The sequence below is a fragment of the Saccoglossus kowalevskii genome, chromosome 19 (assembly GCF_978046115.1).
Source record: "Saccoglossus kowalevskii chromosome 19, keSacKowa6.1, whole genome shotgun sequence".
NCBI classification, from domain to species: Eukaryota; Metazoa; Hemichordata; class Enteropneusta; family Harrimaniidae; genus Saccoglossus; species Saccoglossus kowalevskii.
This window is the reverse complement of record NC_140659.1, coordinates 1,870,963-1,892,182: the sequence shown is the minus strand read 5'-3', so window position 1 is coordinate 1,892,182 and position 21,220 is coordinate 1,870,963. Positions and strand designations below refer to the sequence as shown.

At 38.1% G+C, this 21,220-nt stretch overlaps 1 protein-coding gene across 2 annotated transcripts in view; it reads right to left on the bottom strand.

The window, feature by feature from the left end:
- Positions 1-21,220, bottom strand: part of LOC144344836 (uncharacterized) — a 59,992-nt gene that overhangs the window by 17,594 nt on the left and 21,178 nt on the right. The window contains exons 7-11 of one of the 2 annotated variants that reach the window (XM_085493500.1): positions 19,725-19,800; positions 19,426-19,502; positions 18,604-18,676; positions 12,344-12,469; positions 1,998-2,087 (exon numbers count right to left, since the gene is read on the bottom strand). In XM_085493500.1, coding sequence (XP_085349626.1) covers positions 1,998-2,087; positions 12,344-12,469; positions 18,604-18,676; positions 19,426-19,502; positions 19,725-19,800 — 442 coding nt within the window. The remainder of the gene's footprint in view (positions 1-1,997; positions 2,088-12,343; positions 12,470-18,603; positions 18,677-19,425; positions 19,503-19,724; positions 19,801-21,220) is intronic. The other variant, XM_085493501.1, reaches the window with a different exon arrangement.

Here is a 21,220-nt window from a genome sequence, read left to right as displayed (position 1 = left end):
GTAATATGGTGAATTTTCTACTTGTGACTGCATACCTATCACACAGAGAATATGGCAGATAAGTTGTACAGTGTGTTTAACACACACACACACACACACACACTACTACAGGTACAGGTATGGTAGGTTGTACAGCACTGTGGGAGTGGTATCTGACAAGGGCATGCATATATATACATACTATAATAATCCTTGAATGAATAAATAAACAATGTCACCATAGCAACTATTTATCTTGACAATGGCAATAAAATATCAAGAACAGGCTTATAGGGGATATAGGCGGGGTAATTGTCATGAACCATAAAAATTGGATCTTGCCCCAACTTGAAAATTACCCGGGAAGATCCATCTCAGGTTACTCTATTTTAAAGGAGGAGTTCTGGTTTTCTTGACCTACCGGATACAAAGGGTATTGTTAAAAACACAATATAGCATTGTTAGGGTCAAAAGTGAAGTCACCTTTGTACCATACTTACTGAATAAAGGAAAAAGACGAGTGTAATGATGACAATAAACACTCCTACAAATAATACTCTTATTAATGGTAGCATACTCATAACTTTTAAAAAAATTGGTCATAAATTGCATAACATAATGTTCTTTATCTGGTAACACAGTGTTCCTTTGTGGTAGAGAACTAATACAGTATCAGTTGTGATTTACAATTGATTTACATTATAAGAATATGTCATATCTCTACCATATGAATCGATGGGAAACATGGTGCAATATATCCAAGCAAATATGATATGTTTCAATTTAAAAGAAAATGAAAAAATAGTTAAACTCTGGTTACCTTGCCTTCTGACTTTTAAAGAATACATTAAATATGCTTGCAATTTAACTTAAATTAAGTTTTAAAACGAGCTGATTTTTTATCAAATATATATCAAAATAATCGATTTCCAGGATGGCCATGAGGTCACATTTGTGAATGACAGCAACAATCAAATTTACTATGATTATTCATTTTTTTCAAACTGTCTATTTTTTTTACTGGAATGATGGAATGAATGTTCAATGATGATATATCTTCAAATGTCGTGATCGTTGCTTAGACTTTTCGCTGTTGACAATTGCCAAGAATACATTTCGTAAATACTTTGCAGGCTTCCTCCAGTTATGGAAAAGTAGAGTTGTTTTTTGTCTTTTCCTCTGGAGTTAATGTCAGTGATGGCAAAATGCAATGCGGAAATGAAGTGACAAACACAGTCCTTCAGACTTGATTTTACATGCCAGAGATATTGATTTCTTTTAAACCAAGTGTTTAAAAAAGTGTTTTGAAATTAGATCATAATGTAGGACAGTTTAAAACACCATTGCAGTCACACATACTCAACATTTTGTTTATGACCTGTTCACAGTGGAAGAAACCAGCACCTGGTTTTATATTGATTCTCAAGAGTAGATGGAAGTCATTAAACAACTATGGTAATTAGGCCTTCATTCATTGGGTAGTTGTAATTGAACTACTTTCTCATGCTGACAACTACGAATTTTCTTACAATCTCTGTGCATTTTCTGACCCTCCAAAAATAAAACACATTGCAATCTATTGGGAAAATAATACACCAAAAAACATCCTTGTATATTTAATAAGCAACCACAGAATTCCTGCATATTCAATTACCAAACAAAGAATTCCTGAATATTTAATTAGCAAACACAGAATTCCTGCATATTCAATTAGCAAACAAAGAATTCCTGAATATTTAATTAGCAAACACAGAATTCCTGCATATTTAATTAGCAAACATAGAATTCCTGCATATTTAATTAGCAAACACAGAATTCCTGCATATTTAATAAGCAAACACAGATTTTCAGAATATTTAATTAGCAAACACAGAATTCCTGAGCACTGTACCACAATACTACAAGCTGCAATCTATAACATAATTACCCAACAATAACATGATATGTAAGTAAATAACTAACTACATCTAGACTTGACTACATATCTAAAATAAATGTCCAGAGTAACCCTGACTCACTTTAATGGCCGCTTCTGAACTAGCTTGTTGTTCTAAAACAAGTTTCAGTGCAGTGCTTCCATGGAAACTGTTGCTAGTTGAATCAGCAATCTGTGAAATTAGGTATAATGTTATGGGTAAAGGGATAATGAATGTTACCCACAATGCAATGTGGCAAATAGGTAATGAATGATACTCACAATGCAATGGGATAAAGATGTACTGAATGATTCCCATAATTCAATGGGGTAAAGATGTACTGAGTGATACCCACAATGCAATAGGGTAAAAAAATTTACTGAATAATATTCACAATGAAATGGGGTAAAGGGAAATTATGATACCCACAATGCAATAAAACAGAGGTTTATGTGATCACTCAATTGTATTGTCAATTGAATACCTTGTTTGTGATTAGCATAACAATATGACAATGTATCAAAGTTATTAATCACAATTATTGAATGTATTCATATCTGCACCAAATGACAAACTGAGTACAAATAAGCTGACAGAATCTTTCCTGTGTATTACATCACACATTGATAACCAGGTGGATTAAGATGGATTAAGTAAAGTAAGACAGTGGATTTACAGCATTATCACAAAGTATTTACAGCATTATTCAAAGTATTTACAGTGTTATTACAAAGTATTTACAGCATCACTACAAAGTATTTACAGCATTACTGCAAAGTATTTACAGCATCACTACAAAGTATTTACAGCATTACTGCAAAGTATTTACAGCATCACTACAAAGTATTTATAGCGTTACTACAAAGTATTTACAGCATCACTACAAAGTATTTATAGCGTTACTACAAAGTATTTACAGCATCACTACAAAGTATTTATAGAGTTACTACAAAGTATTTACAGCATCACTACAAAGTATTTATAGAGTTACTACAAAGTATTTACAGCATCACTACAAAGTATTTACAGCATTACTGAAAAGTATTAAAAGCATTACTACACAGTATTTACAGCACCACTACAAAGTACTTACAGTGTTACTACAAAGTATTTATAGCATTACTACAAAGTATTTATAGCATTACCACACAGTATTTATTGCATTACTACACAGTATTTATAGCGTTACTATAAGTATTTACAGCATCACTACAAAGTATTTATAGAGTTACTACAAAGTATTTACAGCATCACTACAAAGTATTTACAGCATTACTGAAAAGTATTAAAAGCGTTACTACACAGTATGTATAGCATTACCACAGTATTTACAGCGTTACTGCAAAGTATAGCATTACTACACAGTATTTACAGCATTACTACACAGTATTTATAGCATTACCACACAGTATTTACAGCGTTACTGCAAAGTATTCACAGCATTACTACAAAGTACTTACAGTGTTACTACAAAGTATTTATAGCATTACTACAAAGTATTTATAGCATTACCACACAGTATTTATAGCATTACTACAGTATTTATAGCGTTACTATAAAGTATTTACAACATTACTACACAGTATTTATAGCATTATCACAGTATTTACAGCGTTACTGCAAAGTATAGCATTACTACAAAGTATTTACAACATTACTACACATTATTTATAGCATTACCACACAGTATTTACAGCGTTACTGCAAAGTATTCACAGCATTACTACACAGTATTTACAACATTACTACAAACTATTTACAGCATTACTGCAAAGTATTTGCAACATTACTACACAGTATTCAAAGCATTACTACAAAGTATTTATAGCGTTACTACAAAGTATTTACAGCATCACTACAAAGTATTTATAGCATTACTACACAGTATTTACAGCATTACTACACAGTATTTATAGCATTACTACAAAGTATTTACAACATTACTACACAGTACTAATGCCATTATTACACAGTAGTAATGGCGTTACTACAAAGTACTAATGGTGTTACTACAAAGTACAGTATTCAGTACTAAGTTTATATGTATTACTTGACAATAATGTTGTTACTTTGCAGTGTATTAAACACATAAATCTACTGACATCAAAAAGTACTAACTAAGACTGTTATAAATAAACAAGCCATGTATGGCACAATCCCAGTTAGTTATCAAATTTAAAATATATACATGTAGTTTTGTTTATGGTAATATAGTTGGAACATAAACATGTCAGAGATATGAATCCAGAAGCTGATGCTTGATTATGATGACTTTTTAACATTAAAATGTTTGACATTCAGTTATCTGATCGTCAAACAAGTACTTGTCCATATTGAGAAATATTGCTCTGGAACAGCAATAATTAAAACAAAATGGCCACCAGTCAGCCATTGTGAATACATCTGTATATCCATGATGTATAATGAATATATGAAATTTGAACATAATCAATCAAAGCATGTCAGAGATATGGCACTAGAACGGCATTCATTAAAACAAAATGGACGCCAGTCGACCATTTCAAATCTAATCTGAAAAATAAAATGATGTGCATCAAGGTCCCATATTGTCTAATGTATGTACCAAGTTTAAAAAAAATCCATCTGTAAACAGCAGAGAAATGCTTGATTTGGTTGAATTTTCAGTACAAAAATGGCCGCCATTAGGCCATCTTGAATCAGATCGATAAACAAATTGATGTGCATATGTATAATATTATGTATGATGTACTGGTTTCTGCCGTAAATTCACCCTGGGCTATTAAACGGCAGTTTGGGTTTTAAAAAAAATAAAATGGGACCAAGAAATCACCCAGGGTGATTTTTCGGCAGTTTTTAAGGTGTTATTTTAATCTTTCTTGATGCCTAAAAGTTTCACCATAGTCATTAACGCCAATTCAAGAGTATGATGTTTATTGTGACTAACGTGAATGGGTAAGCTTTGTTTCAACAATGAGCTGTTATCATTGTAAATAATGTTAAATAATTCTTCAAGTGCTCAGTTTATCTCAGTTTTCAACAACTAAGTTTTTTATTTACAAACAAATCATGCCGCTTTCCCATCAAAATCCAAGCTAAAAGATCGTACTACAACATCTGCAAATCTCTGCCGTGCTGCGTTCAATAACATTAACATATTTAAATGAGCTATGGTAATTTCAACACATTCGCGTCTTCCATCGTTTGAATTGGTTAATTAGCGATTTGACCTGTCAGGTCAAAGAACACAGTCCCAGGTCAAAACATGGCGGTTATTCATTTCTACAGCATCATCCGTTTAAAATGCGATCGGAATCATTCACTTACGATGAAATAAGTTGAAATTTATTTGCATTTCATAACAATTCATTGAATTTATTTTTTGCATGTAATTATATTCACTACTAGGTAATATTCAACGATTGTGAAACGCAGCATGAACGGATTGCGCTACGGCGATCATTTGCTACTAAGCAATGCAGTTGTTAATAAAATGAAAAAAAAATATTTGTATTTGGCGCGCAATGTTCGTTAATGTGATTTTTTTGGGATGATATTGTAATGAAATCTTTTGGCAGTCTACTTTTTAATCCAGCAAGAAAAAAATGTATCAAATTTTAGATTAGCTTCTGCAATAGTTTCTTTCGTTTCAGGTAGTTCAACTGCCGGCGTTGAAATCAGCATAGGTGGATTTTTCAATGAAAATATAAGTCCCTGAAAAATATTTGATGATCATTTTTTTAAATTTTGAACCCTAAATAACAGCCCACCAGGCCATGAAATTGCCCAGGGTGATTTTTTCGGATGGGTGAATTTACAGCAGAAACCAGTACGTGTGAAGTTTGAATGTAATCAATCCAGGCATATCTAAGATACAGGTCCGGACGCACACACTGACGCAAGGACACACAGAGGTCAATCTATAAATCCTTGTTTTTGGACTACATCCGAACGGGGACTAAAAACATCTACACTTAAATTAGTTTTAACACAGACCTGAGGCCATCTATTTTATCCAGTGTTTTCAGTAGAGTTTTCAAATTAAATTCATCTAGTGTTTTCAGTGGAGTTTGCAATCTCAATTCATCTAGTGTTTTCAGTGGAGTTTGCAAACTCAATTCATCTAGTGTTTTCAGTAGAGTTTGCAAACTCAATTCATCTAGTGTTTTCAGTAGAGTTTGCAAACTCAATTCATCTAGTGTTTTCAGTAGAGTTTTCAAACTCAATTCATCTAGTGTTTTCAGTAGAGTTTTCAAACTCAATTCATCTAGTGTTTTCAGTGTAGTTTGCAAACTCAATCCATCTAGTGTTTTCAGTAGAGTTTGTAAACTCAATTCATCTAGTGTTTTCAGTGGAGTTTGCAAACTTAACTCATCTAGTGTTTTCAGTGTAGTTTGCAAACTCAATTCATCTAGTGTTTTCAGTGGAGTTTGCAAACTCAATTCATCTAGTGTTTTCAGTAGAGTTTGCAAACTCAGTTCATCTAGTGTTTTCAGTAGTTTGCAAACTCAATTCATCTAGTGTTTTCAGTAGAGTTTGCAAACTCAGTTCATCTAGTGTTTTCAGTAGAGTTTGCAAACTCAATTCATCTAGTGTTTTCAGTAGTTTGCAAACTCAATTCATCTAGTGTTTACAGTGTAGTTTTGAACTTAACTCATCTAGTGTTTTCAGTGTAGTTTGCAAACTCAATTCATCTAGTGTTTTCAGTAGAGTTTGTAAACTCAATTCATCTAGTGTTTTCAGTAGAGTTTGTAAACTCAATTCATCTAGTGTTTTCAGTAGTTTGCAAACTCAATTCATCTAGTGTTTTCAGTAGAGTTTGTAAACTCAATTCATCTAGTGTTTTCAGTGTAGTTTGCAAACTCAATTCATCTAGTGTTTTCAGTGGAGTTTGCAAACTCAATTCATCTAGTGTTTTCAGTGTAGTTTGCAAACTCAATTCATCTAGTGTTTACAGTGTAGTTTTGAACTTAATTCATCTAGTGTTTTCAGTGGAGTTTGCAAACTCAATTCATCTAGTGTTTTCAGTAGTTTGCAATCTCAATTCATCTAGTGTTTTCAGTGTAGTTTGCAAACTCAATTCATCTAGTGTTTTCAGTAGAGTTTGCAAACTCAATTCATCTAGTGTTTTCAGTAGTTTGCAAACTCAATTCATCTAGTGTTTTCAGTAGTTTGCAATCTCAATTCATCTAGTGTTTTCAGTGTAGTTTTGAACTTAATTCATCTAGTGTTTTCAGTAGTTTGCAATCTCAATTAATCTAGTGTTTTCAGTGTAGTTTGCAAACTCAATTCATCTAGTGTTTTCAGTAGAGTTTGTAAACTCAATTCATCTAGTGTTTTCAGTAGAATTTGTAAACTCAATTCATCTAGTGTTTTCAGTAGAGTTTGTAAACTCAATTCATCTAGTGTTTTCAGTAGTTTGCAAACTCAATTCATCTAGTGTTTTCAGTGTAGTTTGCAAACTCAATTCATCTAGTGTTTTCAGTGTAGTTTGCAAACTCAATTCATCTAGTGTTTTCAGTAGTTTGCAATCTCAATTCATCTAGTGTTTTCAGTAGTTTGCAATCTCAATTCATCTAGTGTTTTCAGTGTAGTTTGCAAACTCAATTCATCTAGTGTTTTCAGTAGTTTGCAAACTCAATTCATCTAGTGTTTTCAGTAGTTGGCAAACTCAATTCATCTAGTGTTTTCAGTGTAGTTTGCAAACTCAATTCATCTAGTGTTTTCAGTAGTTTGCAATCTCAATTCATCAAGTGTTTTCAGTAGTTTGCAAACTCAATTCATCTAGTGTTTTCAGTGGAGTTTGCAAACTCAATTCATCTAGTGTTTTCAGGAGAGTTTGCAAACTCAGTTCATCTAGTGTTTTCAGTAGAGTTTGCAAACTCAATTCATCTAGTGTTTTCAGTAGTTTGCAAACTCAATTCATCTAGTGTTTACAGTGTAGTTTTGAACTTAACTCATCTAGTGATTTCAGTGTAGTTTGCAAACTCAATTCATCTAGTGTTTTCAGTAGAGTTTGTAAACTCAATTCATCTAGTGTTTTCAGTAGAGTTTGTAAACTCAATTCATCTAGTGTTTTCAGTAGTTTGCAAACTCAATTCATCTAGTGTTTTCAGTAGAGTTTGTAAACTCAATTCATCTAGTGTTTTCAGTGTAGTTTGCAAACTCAATTCATCTAGTGTTTTCAGTGTAGTTTGCAAACTCAATTCATCTAGTGTTTTCAGTGTAGTTTGCAAACTCAATTCATCTAGTGTTTTCAGTAGTTTGCAATCTCAATTCATCTAGTGTTTTCAGTAGTTTGCAATCTCAATTCATCTAGTGTTTTCAGTGTAGTTTGCAATCTCAATTCATCTAGTGTTTTCAGTAGTTTGCAAACTCAATTCATCTAGTGTTTCAGTAGTTGGCAAACTCAATTCATCTAGTGTTTTCAGTAGTTGGCAAACTCAATTCATCTAGTGTTTTCAGTGTAGTTTGCAAACTCAATTCATCTAGTGTTTTCAGTAGTTTGCAATCTCAATTCATCAAGTGTTTTCAGTAGTTTGCAAACTCAATTCATCTAGTGTTTTCAGTGGAGTTTGCAAACTCAATTCATCTAGTGTTTTCAGGAGAGTTTGCAAACTCAGTTCATCTAGTGTTTTCAGTAGAGTTTGCAAACTCAATTCATCTAGTGTTTTCAGTAGTTTGCAAACTCAATTCATCTAGTGTTTACAGTGTAGTTTTGAACTTAACTCATCTAGTGATTTCAGTGTAGTTTGCAAACTCAATTCATCTAGTGTTTTCAGTAGAGTTTGTAAACTCAATTCATCTAGTGTTTTCAGTAGAGTTTGTAAACTCAATTCATCTAGTGTTTTCAGTAGTTTGCAAACTCAATTCATCTAGTGTTTTCAGTAGAGTTTGTAAACTCAATTCATCTAGTGTTTTCAGTGTAGTTTGCAAACTCAATTCATCTAGTGTTTACAGTGTAGTTTTGAACTTAATTCATCTAGTGTTTTCAGTGGAGTTTGCAAACTCAATTCATCTAGTGTTTTCAGTGTAGTTTGCAAACTCAATTCATCTAGTGTTTACAGTGTAGTTTTGAACTTAATTCATCTAGTGTTTTCAGTGGAGTTTGCAAACTCAATTCATCTAGTGTTTTCAGTAGTTTGCAATCTCAATTCATCTAGTGTTTTCAGTGTAGTTTGCAATCTCAATTCATCTAGTGTTTTCAGTGGAGTTTGCAAACTCAATTCATCTAGTGTTTTCAGTGTAGTTTGCAAACTCAATTCATCTAGTGTTTACAGTGTAGTTTTGAACTTAATTCATCTAGTGTTTTCAGTGGAGTTTGCAAACTCAATTCATCTAGTGTTTTCAGTAGTTTGCAATCTCAATTCATCTAGTGTTTTCAGTGTAGTTTGCAAACTCAATTCATCTAGTGTTTTCAGTAGAGTTTGTAAACTCAATTCATCTAGTGTTTTCAGTAGAATTTGTAAACTCAATTCATCTAGTGTTTTCAGTAGAGTTTGTAAACTCAATTCATCTAGTGTTTTCAGTAGTTTGCAAACTCAATTCATCTAGTGTTTTCAGTGTAGTTTGCAAACTCAATTCATCTAGTGTTTTCAGTGTAGTTTGCAAACTCAATTCATCTAGTGTTTTCAGTAGTTTGCAATCTCAATTCATCTAGTGTTTTCAGTAGTTTGCAAACTCAATTCATCTAGTGTTTTCAGTGTAGTTTGCAAACTCAATTCATCTAGTGTTTTTCAGTAGTTTGCAATCTCAATTCATCTAGTGTTTTCAGTGTAGTTTGCAAACTCAATTCATCTAGTGTTTTCAGTGTAGTTTGCAAACTCAGTTCATCTAGTGTTTACAGTGGAGTTTGCAAACTTAACTCATCTAGTGTTTTCAGTGGAGTTTGCAAACTCAATTCAATTAGTGTTTTCGGTAGTTTGCAAACTCAATTCATCTAGTGTTTTCAGTGTAGTTTGCAAACTCAATTCATCTAGTGTTTTCAGTGTAGTTTGCAAACTCAATTCATCTAGTGTTTTCAGTGTAGTTTGCAAACTCAATTCATCTAGTGTTTTCAGTAGTTTGCAATCTCAATTCATCTAGTGTTTTCAGTGGAGTTTGCAAACTCAATTCATCTAGTGTTTTCAGTAGTTTGCAATCTCAATTCATCTAGTGTTTTCAGTAGAGTTTGTAAACTCAATTCATCTAGTGTTTTCAGTAGAGTTTGTAAACTCAATTCATCTAGTGTTTTCAGTAGTTTACAAACTCAATTCATCTAGTGTTTTCAGTAGTTGCAATCTCAATTCATCTAGTGTTTACAGTGTAGTTTGCAAACTCAATTCATCTAGTGTTTTCAGTGGAGTTTGCAAACTCAATTCATCTAGTGTTTTCAGTAGAGTTTGTAAACTCAATTCATCTAGTGTTTTCAGTAGAGTTTGTAAACTCAATTCATCTAGTGTTTACAGTAGTTTGCAAACTCAATTCATCTAGTGTTTTCAGTAGTTTGCAAACTCAATTCATCTAGTGTTTTCAGTGTAGTTTGCAAACTCAATTCATCTAGTGTTTTCAGTAGTTTGCAATCTCAATTCATCTAGTGTTTTCAGTAGTTTGCAAACTCAATTCATCTAGTGTTTTCAGTGGAGTTTGCAAACTCAATTCATTTAGTGTTTTCAGGAGAGTTTGTAAACTCAATTCATCTAGTGTTTACAGTGTAGTTTTGAACTTAATTCATCTAGTGTTTTCAGTGGAGTTTGCAAACTTAACTCATCTAGTGTTTTCAGTGTAGTTTGCAAACTCAATTCATCTAGTGTTTTCAGTGGAGTTTACAAACTCAATTCATCTAGTGTTTTCAGTAGAGTTTGCAAACTCAGTTCATCTAGTGTTTTCAGTAGTTTGCAAACTCAATTCATTTAGTGTTTACAGTGTAGTTTTGAACTTAATTCATCTGGTGTTTTCAGTGGAGTTTTCAAACTCAGTTCATCTAGTGTTTTCAGTAGAGTTTGCAAACTCAGTTGATCTAGTGTTTTCAGTAGAGTTTGCAAACTCAATTCATCTAGTGTTTTCAGTAGAGTTTGCAAACTCAATACATCTAGTGTTTACAGTAAAGTTTGCAAACTCAGTTCATCTAGTGTTTTCAGTAGTTTGCAAACTCAATACATCTAGTGTTTTCAGTAGAGTTTGCAAACTCAGTTCATCTAGTGTTTTCAGTGTAGTTTGCAAACTCAATACATCTAGTGTTTTCAGTAGTTTGCAAACTCAATACATCTAGTGTTTTCAGTAGAGTTTGCAAACTCAGTTCATCTAGTGTTTTCAGTGTAGTTTGCAAACTCAATTCATCTAGTGTTTTCAGTGTAGTTTGCAAACTCAATTCATCTAGTGTTTTCAGTAAAGTTTGCAAACTCAATACATCTAGTGTTTTCAGTAAAGTTTGCAAACTCAATACATCTAGTGTTTACAGTAAAGTTTGCAAACTCAGTTCATCTAGTGTTTTCAGTAGTTTGCAAACTCAGTTCATCTAGTGTTTTCAGTAGAGTTTGCAAACTCAGTTCATCTAGTGTTTTCAGTGTAGTTTGCAAACTCAATTCATCTAGTGTTTACAGTAAAGTTTGCAAACTCAATACATCTAGTGTTTACAGTAAAGTTTGCAAACTCAGTTCATCTAGTGTTTTCAGTAGTTTGCAAACTCAATATATCTAGTGTTTTCAGTAGTTTGCAAACTCAATACATCTAGTGTTTTCAGTAGAGTTTGCAAACTCAGTTCATCTAGTGTTTTCAGTGTAGTTTGCAAACTCAATACATCTAGTGTTTTCAGTAGTTTGCAAACTCAATACATCTAGTGTTTTCAGTAGAGTTTGCAAACTCAGTTCATCTAGTGTTTTCAGTGTAGTTTGCAAACTCAATTCATCTAGTGTTTTCAGTGTAGTTTGCAAACTCAATTCATCTAGTGTTTTCAGTAAAGTTTGCAAACTCAATACATCTAGTGTTTTCAGTAAAGTTTGCAAACTCAATACATCTAGTGTTTACAGTAAAGTTTGCAAACTCAGTTCATCTAGTGTTTTCAGTAGTTTGCAAACTCAGTTCATCTAGTGTTTTCAGTAGAGTTTGCAAACTCAGTTCATCTAGTGTTTACAGTGTAGTTTGCAAACTCAATTCATCTAGTGTTTACAGTAAAGTTTGCAAACTCAATACATCTAGTGTTTACAGTAAAGTTTGCAAACTCAGTTCATCTAGTGTTTTCAGTAGTTTGCAAACTCAATACATCTAGTGTTTTCAGTAGTTTGCAAACTCAATACATCTAGTGTTTTCAGTAGAGTTTGTAAACTCAATACATCTAGTGTTTACAGTAAAGTTTGCAAACTCAGTTCATCTAGTGTTTTCAGTGTAGTTTGCAAACTCAATACATCTAGTGTTTACAGTAGAGTTTGCAAACTCAATTCATCTAGTGTTTTCAGTAGAGTTTTAAACTCAATTTATTATGAAATCATTACCTCTGATGACTCATGCACCTCTGGTAAATCATTAGCTGTTCCATCTACCAAACTTCCTCCTTCATCTTCTGAGGTGAATGGTAATGTGCTAAAAGTTCTGTTCATTTCTGGCATTACATTAGCAACCTGACAATAAACCAACAAATTGGTGAATATCAATAATTTCAATAAATTCAGGAAATCATGGAACTGCACCAGGGAATCATGGGACTGCACCTGGAAATCATGGATCTGCACCAGGGAATCATGGGACTGCATCAGGAAATCATAGGTCTGCACCAGGGAATCATGGGACTGCATCAGGAAATCATAGGTCTGCACCAGGGAATCATGGGACTGGACAAGGGAATCATAAGACTGCACTAGAGAATCATAGGTCTGCACCAGGGAACCATGGATCTGCACCAGGAAATCATGGATCTGCACCAGGGAATCATGGGACTGCACCAGGAAATCATGGATCTGCACCAGGGAATCATGGGACTGCACCAGGGAATCATGGATCTGCACCAGGGAATCATGGGACTGCACCAGGGAATCATAGGTCTGCACCAGGGAATCATGGGACTGCACTAGAGAATCATGGGACTGCACTAAGAAACCATGGGACTGTACCAGGGAATCATGGGTCTGCATCAGGGAATCATGGGTCTGCATCAGGGAATCATGGGTCTGTACCAGGAAATCATGGGACTGTACAAAGGAATCATGGGTCTATGTCAGGAGATCATGGGTCTGCACCAGGGAGTCTCATGGGACTGGACCAGCGAATCATGGGACTGCACCAGGGTATCATGGGACTGTACCAGGGAATCATGGGACTGCACTAAGAAACCATGGGACTGTACAAGGGAATCATGGGTCTGCACCAGGGAATCATGGGTCTGTACCAGGAAATCATGGGACTGTACAAAGGAATCATGGGTCTATGTCAGGAGATCATGGGTCTGCACCAGGGAGTCTCATGGGACTGGACCAGGGAATTATGGGACTGCACCAGGGTATCATGGGACTGTACCAGGGTATCATGGGACTGTACCAGGGAATCATGGGACTGCACCAGAGAATCATGGGTCTAGACCAGGAAATCATGGGACTGTACCAAAGAATCATGGGTCTATGTCAGGAGATCATGGGTCTGCACCAGGGAGTCATGGGACTGGACCAGGGAGTCATGGGACAACATCAGGAAATCATGGGTCAGCACCAGGGAATCATGGGTCAGCACCAGGAAATCATGGGACTGTACCAAGAAATCATGGGTCTGCGCCAGGAGATCATGGGGGATGCACCAGGGAATCATGGGACTGTACTAGGAAATCATCGAACTGCACCAGGGTATCATGGGACTGCACCAGGAAATCATGGGACTGCACCAGGAAATCATGGGACTGCACCAGGAAATCATGGGTCTGCACCAGGAAATCATGGGTCTGCACCAGGAAATCATGGGTCTGCACCAGGAAATCATGGGTCTGCACCAGGATATCATGGGTCTGCACCAGGGAATCATGGGACTGCATCAGAAAATCATGGGTTTGCACCAGGGAGTCATGGAACTGGACCAGGGAATCATGGGACTGCATCAGGAAATCATGGGTCTGCACCAGGGAATCATGGGACTGGACCAGGGAACCATGGGTCTGCACCAGGGAATCATGGGACTGCATCAGGAAATCATGGGTCTGCACCAGGGAATCATGGTACTGCATCAGAAAATCATGGGTTTGCACCAAGGAATCATGGGTCCGCACCAGGGAATCATTGGTCTGCACCAGGAAATCATGGGACTGTACCAAGGAATCGTGGGACTGCGCCAGGAGATCATGGGGATGCACCAGGGAGTCATGGGACTGGACCAGGGAGTCATGGGTCTGCGCCAGGAAACCGTGGGACAGCACCAGGGAATCATGGGACTGCACCAGGGAATCATGGGACTGCACCAGGGAATCATGGGACAACATCAGGAAATCATGGGACTGTACCAGAGAATCATGGGACTGTACCAAGGAATCATGGGACTGCACCAGGGAATCATGGGACTGCACCAGGGAATCACAGGACTGTACCAGGAAATCATGGGAATGTACCAAGGAATCATGGGACTGCACCAGGAAATCATGGATCTGCACCAGGGAATCATGGGACTGCACCAGGGAATCATGGATCTGCACCAGGGAATCATGGGACTGCACCAGGGAATCATAGGTCTGCACCAGGGAATCATGGGACTGCACTAGAGAATCATGGGACTGCACTAAGAAACCATGGGACTGTACCAGGGAATCATGGGTCTGCATCAGGGAATCATGGGTCTGTACCAGGAAATCATGGGTCTGTACCAGGAAATCATGGGACTGTACAAAGGAATCATGGGTCTATGTCAGGAGATCATGGGTCTGCACCAGGGAGTCTCATGGGACTGGACCAGCGAATCATGGGACTGCACCAGGGTATCATGGGACTGTACCAGGGAATCATGGGACTGCACTAAGAAACCATGGGACTGTACAAGGGAATCATGGGTCTGCACCAGGGAATCATGGGTCTGTACCAGGAAATCATGGGACTGTACAAAGGAATCATGGGTCTATGTCAGGAGATCATGGGTCTGCACCAGGGAGTCTCATGGGACTGGACCAGGGAATTATGGGACTGCACCAGGGTATCATGGGACTATACCAGGGAATCATGGGACTGCACCAGGGAATCATGGGTCTAGACCAGGAAATCATGGGACTGTACCAAAGAATCATGGGTCTATGTCAGGAGATCATGGGTCTGCACCAGGGAGTCATGGGACTGGACCAGGGAGTCATGGGACAACATCAGGAAATCATGGGACTGTACCAAGGAATTATGGGTTTGCGCCAGGAAACCGTGGGACAGCACCAGGGAATCATGAAACTGCACCGGGGAATCATGGGACTGCACCAGGGTATCATGGGACTGTACCAGGGAATCATGGGTCAGCACCAGGGAATCATGGGTCAGCACCAGGAAATCATGGGACTGTACCAAGAAATCATGGGTCTGCGCCAGGAGATCATGGGGGATGCACCAGGGAATCATGGGACTGTACTAGGAAATCATCGAACTGCACCAGGGTATCATGGGACTGCACCAGGAAATCATGGGACTGCACCAGGAAATCATGGGACTGCACCAGGAAATCATGGGTCTGCACCAGGAAATCATGGGTCTGCACAAAGGAATCATGGGTCTATGTCAGGAGATCATGGGTCTGCACCAGGGAGTCTCATGGGACTGGACCAGGGAATTATGGGACTGCACCAGGGTATCATGGGACTGTACCAGGGTATCATGGGACTGTACCAGGGAATCATGGGACTGCACCAGGGAATCATGGGTCTAGACCAGGAAATCATGGGACTGTACCAAAGAATCATGGGTCTATGTCAGGAGATCATGGGTCTGCACCAGGGAGTCATGGGACTGGACCAGGGAGTCATGGGACAACATCAGGAAATCATGGGACTGTACCAAGGAATTATGGGTTTGCGCCAGGAAACCGTGGGACAGCACCAGGGAATCATGAAACTGCACCGGGGAATCATGGGACTGCACCAGGGTATCATGGGACTGCACCAGGGTATCATGGGACTGTACCAGGGAATCATGGGTCAGCACCAGGGAATCATGGGTCAGCACCAGGAAATCATGGGACTGTACCAAGAAATCATGGGTCTGCGCCAGGAGATCATGGGGGATGCACCAGGGAATCATGGGACTGTACTAGGAAATCATCGAACTGCACCAGGGTATCATGGGACTGCACCAGGAAATCATGGGACTGCACCAGGATATCATGGGTCTGCACCAGGGAATCATGGGACTGCATCAGAAAATCATGGGTTTGCACCAGGGAGTCATGGAACTGGACTAGGGAATCATGGGACTGCATCAGGAAATCATGGGTCTGCACCAGGGAATCATGGGACTGGACCAGGGAACCATGGGTCTGCACCAGGGAATCATGGGACTGCATCAGGGAACCATGGGTCTGCACCAGGGAATCATGGGACTGCATCAGGAAATCATGGGTCTGCACCAGGGAATCATGGGACTGCATCAGAAAATCATGGGTTTGCACCAAGGAATCATGGGTCCGCACCAGGGAATCATTGGTCTGCACCAGGAAATCATGGGACTGTACCAAGGAATCATGGGACTGTGCCAGGAGATCATGGGGATGCACCAGGGAGTCATGGGACTGGACCAGGGAGTCATGGGTCTGCGCCAGGAAACCGTGGGACAGCACCAGGGAATCATGGGACTGCACCAGGGAATCATGGGACTGCACCAGGGAATCATGGGACAACATCAGGAAATCATGGGACTGTACCAGAGAATCATGGGACTGTACCAAGGAATCATGGGACTGCACCAGGGAATCATGGGACTGCACCAGGGAATCACAGGACTGTACCAGGAAATCATGGGAATGTACCAAGGAATCATGGGACTGCACCAGGGAATCATAGAACTGCACCAGGGAATCATGGGACTGTACCAGGGAATCATGAGAATGTACCAGGGAATCATGGGACTGTACCAGGGAATCATAGGACTGCGCCAAAGTGTCATGGGACTGCACCAGGGAATCATGGGACTGTACCAGGGAATCATGGAACTGTACCAGGGAATCATGGGACTGTACCAAGAAATCATCGGACTGCACCAGGGAATCATGGGACTGTACCAGGAAATCCTGAGACTGCACCAGGGAATCATAGGTCTGCACCAGGAAATCATGGGAATGTACCAGGGAATCATGAGACTGTACCAGGGAATCATGGGACTGTACCAGGGAATCATGGATCTGTACCAGGGAATCATGGATCTGTACTCGGGAATCATAGGACTGCACCAGGGAATCATGGGACTGTACCAGGGAATCATGGGACTGTACCAGGGAATCATGGAACTGTACCAGGGAATCATAGAACTGCACCAGGGAATCATGGGACTGTACCAGGGAATCATGGGACTGTACCAGGGAATCATAGGACTGCACCAGGGAATCATTGGACTGTACCAGGGAATCATGGGACTGTACCAGGGAATCATGGGACTGTACCAGGAAATCATGGGACTGTACCAGGGAATCATGGGACTGTACCAGGAAATCATGGGACTGTACCAGGGAATCATAGGACTGCACCAGGGAATCATAGGACTGCACCAGGGAATCATGGGACTGTACCAGGGAATCATGGGACTGTACCAGGGAATCATGGGACTGTACCAGGGAATCATGGGACTGTACCAGGAAATCATGGGACTGTACCAGGGAGTCATGGGACTGCACCAGGGAATCATAGGACTGCACCAGGGAATCATAGGACTGCACCAGGGAATCATAGGACTGCACCAGGGAATCATAGGACTGCACCAGGGAATCATGGGACTGCACCAGGGAATCATGGGACTGTACCAGGGAATCATATGACTGCACCAGGGAATCATAGGACTGCACCAGGGAATCATAGGACTGCACCAGGGAATCATGGGACTGTACCAGGTAATTATGGGACTGCACCAGGGAATCATGGGACTGTACCAGGGAATCATGGGACTGTACCAGGGAATCATGGGTCTTTGCCACAATTATCAAATTTTATTTGCATATTTTAATAACAATGTCATGTTACTGAAAATATTTATAATGGGGTATTTCAGAAACTATGAACTGGCATTCACTCTATTCTACCTAATGCAATATCTGTAGTGTGGAACTCATAGTTGCATGACAACATGCACCATCAATGTCAGCTTTCAGTGTTTCAGTATTAGCGTCTTTCTTACTATACTATTATTATCGATAAGCTCTAAGTGAAAACAATTCTTTTACTTAGTTTTGTTAGTGAGGCTCACAAAGGCCTAATAGCAATTACTTCTACCTCATATAGCTACACTTACGATAAACACTTAGTCTAGATTAGAGCTGGATAGATTCATAACAAATTTTCAAAAGAAAATGGTCAGTATTGTGTGCATTTTGTATTCAAATAAATCTTACTCTCGGTGTTTATTATATTACAGCATAAATAGATGGTTGCCGTTTTTTCTTAAGTGGAACACTGTCCAAATTTTTTGATAAATTATTGAATTTATCACACTTGTACCTAAATTTGGAACCTTTTAAAATTGTAATATTTAGACAAAAAAGCTATCTACATACAACCACTTCATAACTCAATCCATATATCATACACACAATATAAAACCTGACTTACCTTTCTTTTTATTAGTGCAAGATACAACAACAAAGCATGATCATCTGCGCTACCATTTATAATATCTGATGGACTGTCAATAAAAAAAAACATAAATCAATTTAATTAACATTTTATATATGCACCATATTTTGTTAATGATTATGCAAATTAGATACAAGGCTAACGTAGTCTAGCATTAACACAAAAAATGTTATTTGTCTGCATTATATCATTCTTTTCACACAATTATTATTCTACTATTATTTCCCAGTAGTAAAGAAAATTGTTTTTTGTGTGTATGTGAATCGTGTGGATTAGTAGGATACAAATGGAAATTATTTTTTTCAAGTAGCAAATTGAAAAGATGCATTTTGATAAATTCATTTGGGATCTATTTCCACCAATAGTGATTTTTTGTTTTTAAAAACGAGATGAAAATAAATACAGATAGATGTATTAACAGGTTTTGTAAAAATGTCAAGTACACAACGTCTTCATTCTATGTGCATAAAAAGATACTCTCAGTAATTTTTTGGGGAACATCACAAATTCAAAAGATATATTTATTAATTATTATTTTAAATTAAGTGGGTATGCAAATTATGGACATGTAAATTAGTAGGTTTTTTTTGGTATTCTAGCTAATATTTTATGTTTAATGTATTTGTATTTATTGTTCTTAGTTTAGTATTTTATTCTAGGTTAGATTGTCATCTTGTTTTATATAATTACCTATAATTCAGTTTTTTGCCTGTTAGCTGCAGTTTAATAAAATAAAAATAAAATAAATCGGGATGATGAAATGGGCATTGTTGGCATAAAGATTATAAAAGTCCTTACTTGAGGAATGTTTTCTTGACTGCCAACTTATCTTCTGCAGCTAGCAAAGCATTTGTCAGATTAACCACCAGAAAATCCTACGAGTAGAGAAACAATTATTACACAATAGACTGACCAGAAATAACTCATAAATCATGAGAATAATGAATATACATAGTTATTTTATTTATTCAATTATGACATGGCTAGATGGTGACAAGTGACCAGTACCTATTGTGATACACGGTATAGAATAGACTAAATGTCAAAAAACACAAATTGTCAGATAGAACATATGCATGTTGGTATTCAAGTCTTACCTGGCTATTTTCACTAGCTTCTTCAAACTCACAATATTTACCAATTAAACTTGCTAAGTAGTTGTTATTATAGAAACTGAAAAATAAAATGTTCAATATCAACCATGACAGTCAATATGCAGTACAGAACTGGCGTTTGTCAGTACAGAACTAGACATGTGTCAGTACAGAACTGGTGTGTGGCAGTACAGAACTGCCATGAGTACATAACTGGCATGTGTCAGTACAGAACTAGACATGTGTCAGTACATAACTAGGTGTGTGGCAGTACAGAACTGTCATTAGTACAAAACTGATATGTGTCAGTACAGAACTGGCATGTGTCAGTACAGAACTGGCATGTGTCAGTACAGAACTGGCATGTGTCAGTACAGAACTGGCATGTGTCAGTACAGAACTGGCATGTGTCAGTACAGAATTGGCTTGTGTCAGTACAGAACTGACATGTACGTGGCAGTAGAGAATGGTGTGTGGCAGTACAGAACTGGCATGTGTCAGTACAGAACTGGCATGTGTCAGTACATAACTAGACATGTGTCAGTACACAACTAGACATGTGTCAGTACATAACTAGGTGTGTGGCAGTACAGAACTGTCATTAGTACAGAACTCGACATGTGTCAGTATATAACAAGGTCTGTGGCAGTACAGAACTATCATTAGTACAAAACTGACATGTGTCAGTACAGAACTGGCATGTGTCAGTACAGAACTGGCATGTGTCAGTACAGAACTGGCATGTGTCAGTACAGAACTGGCATGCGTCAGTACAGAAATGGCTTGTGTCAGTACAGAACTGGCTTGTGTCAGTACAGAACTGACATGTGGCAGTACAGAACTAGGTGTGTGGCAGTACAGAACTGACATGTCAGTACAGAACTGGCATGTGTTAGTACATAACTAGGTGTGTGGCAGTACAGAACTGTCATTAGTACGAAACTGACATGTGTCAGTACAGAACTGGCATGTGTCAGTACAGAACTGGCATGTGTCAGTACAGAACTGGCATGTGTCAGTACAGAACTGGCATGTGGCAGTACATAACTAGGTGTGTGGCAGTACAGAACTGGCATGTGTCAGTACATAACTAGACATGTGTCAGTGCACAACTAGACATGTGTCAGTACATAACTAGGTGTGTGGCAGTACAGAACTGTCATTAGTACAGAACTTGACATGTGTCAGTCCATAACAAGGTGTGTGGCAGTACAGAACTGTCATTAGTACAGAACTGGCATGTGTCAGTAGAGAACTGGCATGTGTCAGTAGAGAACTGGCATGTGTCAGTACAGAACTGGCATGCATCAGTACAGAACTGGCTTGTGTCAGTACAGAACTGACATGTGGCAGTACATAACTAGGTGTGTGGCAGTACAGAACTGGCATGTGTCAGTACAGAACTGGCATGTGTCAGTACATAACTTGACATGTGTCAGTACATAACAAGGTATGTGGCAGTACAGAACTGTCATTAGTACAGAACTGGCATGCGTCAG